The sequence below is a fragment of the Crocuta crocuta genome, unplaced genomic scaffold (genome assembly GCF_008692635.1).
Source record: "Crocuta crocuta isolate KB4526 unplaced genomic scaffold, BGI_CrCroc_1.0 scaffold636, whole genome shotgun sequence".
Lineage (NCBI taxonomy): Eukaryota > Metazoa > Chordata > Mammalia > Carnivora > Hyaenidae > Crocuta > Crocuta crocuta.
The window spans coordinates 2,012,606-2,017,744 of record NW_027530380.1 but is presented as its reverse complement, the minus strand read 5'-3'; the positions used below and the strand labels follow the sequence as shown (position 1 = coordinate 2,017,744).

General features: G+C 59.9%; 1 protein-coding gene across 1 annotated transcript in view; it reads left to right on the top strand.

The window, feature by feature from the left end:
* Nucleotides 1-317: 317 nt before the first annotated feature.
* The window catches only part of LOC144233580 (aldehyde dehydrogenase family 3 member B1-like), a gene marked incomplete at its 5' end in the record, with an annotated part of 6,504 nt that continues 1,682 nt past the window's right edge, over nt 318-5,139 (top strand). Inside the window, 6 exons of the mRNA XM_077766567.1 lie at nt 318-441; nt 923-1,044; nt 1,166-1,286; nt 1,550-1,709; nt 1,810-1,921; nt 4,380-4,479. Of these exons, the coding sequence (XP_077622693.1) occupies nt 318-441; nt 923-1,044; nt 1,166-1,286; nt 1,550-1,709; nt 1,810-1,921; nt 4,380-4,479 (739 nt within the window). The remainder of the gene's footprint in view (nt 442-922; nt 1,045-1,165; nt 1,287-1,549; nt 1,710-1,809; nt 1,922-4,379; nt 4,480-5,139) is intronic.

Sequence of the window (5,139 nt, the reverse complement as noted above, 5' to 3'; positions counted from 1 at the left end):
CAGCAGGCCACAGCAGGGCCACACCAACAGTATGTTTACAAGTTAAGTTAGAGTGGGGCGCCTGGGTGGCTCAGTCAGTTAAGCATCTGACTTCAGCTCAGGTCATGGTCTCATGGTTGGTGGGTTCGAGCCCTGTGTCGGGCTCTGTGCTGACAGCTTGGAGCCTGGAGCCTGCTTTGGATTCTGAGTTTCCTTTCTCTGCCCATCCACCCCCCACACACTCATGCTCTGTCTCTGTATCTCTCACTCTCTCTCTCAAAAATAAAATAAACAGCAACAACAAAAATTAAGTTAGATCTTGTCCCTGCTCTGCTTGACAGTGCTCACCCCTGTTGCCTGGCCCCATCACCTCACCCACTCTGTTCCCTGTTTATCAGGAACATAGTAAGCCTGCACCCGCCTCAGGGACTTTGCACAAGCTGTGCCCTTTGCCTGGAAGATCTGCCTCCAGGTATCTACGGGCTCCCTTCCTCCCTATCTTTGCCATTCAAATGTCACCTCATCCCAGAGGCCAGCACTGATTATCTGGTATAAACCAAAGCAAACACACATACTTGCACACACAGGCACACACACATGTGCACTTGCACACGCACGCTCGTGCACAGTGCCCCCCATAACCACCCACACACATATGCTCCAGGTCTCTCTCCCTCTTACCGTGTTTCACCTTCCATCGCTCGTCATGTCAGTGTCCTCATTAGCATGTCGGCTGTCTGCGTCATCAGGCCGTGTGCGCATTCAGTCCCAGCTCTGTTCCTGGCACAGGAGGGCCACCTCAGCACTGTACGCGTCCACTGCACGTGGAGTGAATGAATGAATGAGCAACTAAGAGGAGGGCTTGCCTGGAGGAGGCTGCACCCTCCACAGGGCTCTGGTCACCTGCTGGCACTGGTCCCCCGGCCCGAGCCCCGCCCCTGCCTCTCCCTGCAGTCAGCCTTCGAGTCAGAGGTGTCTGAGATCAGCATCAGCCAGAGCGAGATCAACTTGGCCCTCAGGAATCTGAGGTCATGGATGAAGGATGAGAAAGTGCCCAAGAACCTGGTGAGCCGGCCTGGGGGTCAGGGCGGGCGGGCTGCCTCTCCACGTGGAGGGTGGCACTGAGCGGCTGGGGGGCTCCACGCCTCACCACTCACCCCCCTGCCCCCCCTCCCCCGGGGCCCAGGCCACGCAGCTGGACTCGGCGTTCATCCGGAAGGAGCCCTTCGGCCTGGTGCTCATCATCGCCCCCTGGAACTACCCCGTGAACCTGACCCTGGTGCCGCTGGTGGGCGCCCTCGCCGCAGGTGAGAGTGGCTTCCACCTTCCTGCTGTCCGCGGTCCCCGCCCTCGGGCCTCACGGTGCCCACAGAGCCAGTGAGCAGGGAGCTGGCAGTAAGTGGCCAAGAAAACCTGCTTCCCACCTGTCCCCCCCCACCCCACGGGCTGTAGGGCCTTGGGCCTGTCAGTCACCTCTCTGAGCCAGATTCCTCACCTGAAAGGAGAGTGAGACGAGGCGGGAGGGGCTGCAGCTCTCCCAGCGCTCCCCCTGCCCTGCCCTGGCCTGCAGGGAACTGCGTGGTGTTGAAGCCATCGGAGTTCAGCAGAAGCACCGAGAAGGTCCTGGCCGACATGCTGCCCCAATACCTGGACCAGGTGAACAGGGCCGGGCAGGCCCCCGCGGTGTGTGGTCAGGCCGGGTCCCGCCCCTGCAGCCTCTTTCCCTCTGGGTGAAACAGGGGTGGAGATCACAGAGTCCCCTGGGGACCCCCGCCTGTCATCGGGTCAGCCCTGCATGCCCCACCCCGGAGTCCTTCCCCCAGACCCCAGCGGGGCTCTCACCGCGCACCTGTGGGGCCGGGGCTGGCAGGTGCCCCGCGCCCACGGGTGGCTCTCCGCCCCCACCTCGCTCTNCCTGTACGCCTTCTCCAACAGCAAACAGGTGGGGGCTCGGGCGGCGCTGGACAGAGGTAGTGGCAGAGGCCAGCGGTGGATGGTGGGGTGGTGACCACAGAGGGGAGGTGGCTCCAGGCCTGGAGTGGACCAAGGGGCCTGGAGGGAGGGCAAGAGGTCTTGTTTCTCCAGGACAGTCACGGGAGTTCTGAGATGGTGGCACTCTTGGTGGTCACTGTCCTTTCTCCCTGGGGCAGCCGCGCCTCCTCTCCTCCCATGTAAGCCACCGTCTCCTGGCCCTCAGTGGGCAGCCCCCAGGGTCTCCCCCTGGTTCAGTCTCTCTGCTCCATCAGTCCCCACCTCCGTCTTCCTCATCATCTGGGCTGGTGGACAAGGGTCCCCTTGCAGTGCGTGGCTCATTGAAGGCACACATGGCATGGGGTGGGATGACCAGGAGAGGGTGAAGGACCAGAACATGCAGGCAGGACAATGAGCCCCCACCCCCGCCCTGCCCACCCCCTGCGGGCAGCCGGAGAACCTCCGGGGCACAGGGCGGGTGTCCTCAGCTCAGGGCACACCTTCCCCCTCACCCAGCCCCCACCAGATCCCTTGTAGGTTGGACAGTGCTTTTTTTCAACAAACTTATTTTGAAATAATTTCAGATTTACAGAAGATAAAAGCCGGTCCAGGGAGCCCCTACCCTACCCCACAAACTGTTGCCCTTATTTAAGGGTGCCTATGTTGGTCCAAACTAAGAAACTGAGGCTGGTGCATTACCGTTAACTATACTTCGTATTTGATACGGGTTTTACCAGTTTTCCTTCCAGCCCCAAGATCCACACTAGGGTCCCACGTTGCGTTTAATTGTCATGGCTCCTCTGGCCTGTGGGGAGGTGCGGACAAGCCTCCGGAACAATGTCCCCACTTTCTGGGGTCTATGGTGTTGATCACGAAACAATCGCCACGGAGGCAAGGGCTGGCCTCTGACACCCTATCAGGGAGCCACACATCACTGGTGAGGTTGACCTTCACCGCTTGGCCAAGGTCCTGTCCGCCCAGGGTCTCCACCTAGAGAAAAGTCCAGCCCACCTTCCATGGGAGGGGTGTGATTAAGCTCCACTTGATGGAGGCGAAACTGTACACAGATCACCCGGAATATGTAAGAAAGCTCTGGCTCTGGAATCACTTTGTACCAGCACGGACTCGCGGGCCTCTGCTCTATCCTCTGCGTTACAGGCGACACCTGATTTGTTTCCTTGCTCACGTCGTCCTGCTTCGGGCAGTGGGAGCTGCTCTGTCCCTCAGATCTTCCCACACTCTGTCTTCGGACCATTTCCTTCCTCTCAGGGTCTATAAGATGCTTTGGCTCACCTGTACTCCCCCTGCCCAGCCCTAGAATCAGCCATTCCTTGAAGGAGCTTTGCTTTATCTGGATAGGATTAACTTTAGGGGGGGTACCTGGGTGGCTCAGTCGCTTAAGCATCCAACTTCAGCTCAGGTCATGATCTCACGGGTTCATGAGTTCGAGCCCCGCTGTCGGGTAAGCTCAAGCCCTGCTCTGGGCTCCAAACTCTCTCCCTCTCTGCACCTCGTGGGATTCTCTCTCTCTGCCCCTGGTTCGCTCATGTGTGCTCTCACTCAATAAATAAGATAAAAACTAAAATAAAGTAAAAAGATTCACTTGAGAAAACGCAACCCGGGTTTTCCGGAGAGGGGCCATCTGGCATAGTGACTTTCAAGCTTTTCTGGATGCCCCGCACTGCCAGGGAGAGAGTCACACCCGTGAGGCTCGGCCGCCCCCGTGACTTGCCCTTATTCCCCGAGAAGCACCATGACACTTCTGCCCCATCTTGTCGTGGTCGGTGCTGGCCTCCGGGTGATTTCTGAGCCCCTGATGGGGTGGGGGTGGGGGGTCGCTCTACCCACCATCTAGAGGATCCGCTAGCTGAGGATCATGTGTTGTAACCAAATATGGCCAAGTTTTCGGCACCGACTATTTAGCGTTCACTAATCTTCTTTCCCTCCCGTCCTTCAAATATACCTATAGGTTAAAGAAAGTCTTCCTTTTAGTCACGCAAGGGCCAAGGTAATGTTTTTAAAATACCAGTCTGGCTGTGTCGCCCCACGTCAATGTCCTCCCTGTGCTGCACAGCATGGGCCGGTCCCTGGGTCTCTGCACCTGCCCCTCACTCTGCCTGGGGGGGGCCCTTTCCCCCTGAGATGCCGCAGGTGCATCTCATCCCTCCTCTGGGACGCCTCCCTGACTACCTGGCGTTTCACCTTGAACTCTCTGCGTCCCCAGACGACGGCTGCCTCCCTCTCGGCTCTAAGTCTGGGTCCCCGGCAGAGGCGGCGCTTGAGCTGGCACTCAGGAGACATGTCCCGAGTTGGGGGCTCGGTGTCGGCTGCCACGCGACCACACCCCCTGCGACTCACGCGGTGGCCTGACTCTTCCTGGTAGCCTGCTGCTGCCCGGCCACGGGGCCTCACTGCTGCCTCCCTTGCAGGTGGTCAAGCGAGTGCTGGCCGAGACCAGCAGCGGGAGCTTCTGCGGGAACGACGGCTTCATGCACTTGACCCTCTCCAGTCTGCCTTTTGGAGGAGTGGGTAGGTGCCGCCAGAGCCCCGCCTTCCCTCGCTGTTACTGGACTGGATGGCACCCCCACATCGCCATCCTGAAGGAACCTTCCAGACCCGTCCCTGCATGTACACGTGTGGGTGGGCCACTGAGACACCATTCAGGGTTTGAGCACCACTGTGGTCGCTGTCCCTGCGCTTCTCACCAACAGCGCGGCTCTGAGTCTGCCCACCAGCTCCCACGGGCGGCCTCCTGTGTCCCCTCCATCCCATGGTGAGGCTACCACCTGCCCCTTTAGCCTGTCCTGTGTCCCCTCAGTCCAGTACCCGGTGTGTCACCCCCACCTCCCACCCCAGGAGACAGGGGCTGTTCCCTGTCCGAGGGAAGCCGGGTGAGTGGGGGTCCCTGGCCCCAGAAGCCCTGTAACCACTGCAAAGTCCTGGCCTCTGAGGCAGGAAACCTTCGGGCTGGTCCCCGCAAGCCCACTGTGCTGTGTGACCTGGGGCAACCACGTCCCCTCTCTGAGCCCACCTCCTCCTCAGGGAAATAAATGGGAGGGCTAGACACTGGCACTGACATCTGTCTACACTAGGCACCTGGGCAAATGACCGGCAGGGCCTGGCAAGCTGTCCGGGCGGGTGGGGACACTCCCTGGGAGCGGCTGGTGCCACGGAAGCACACGGCTGCCT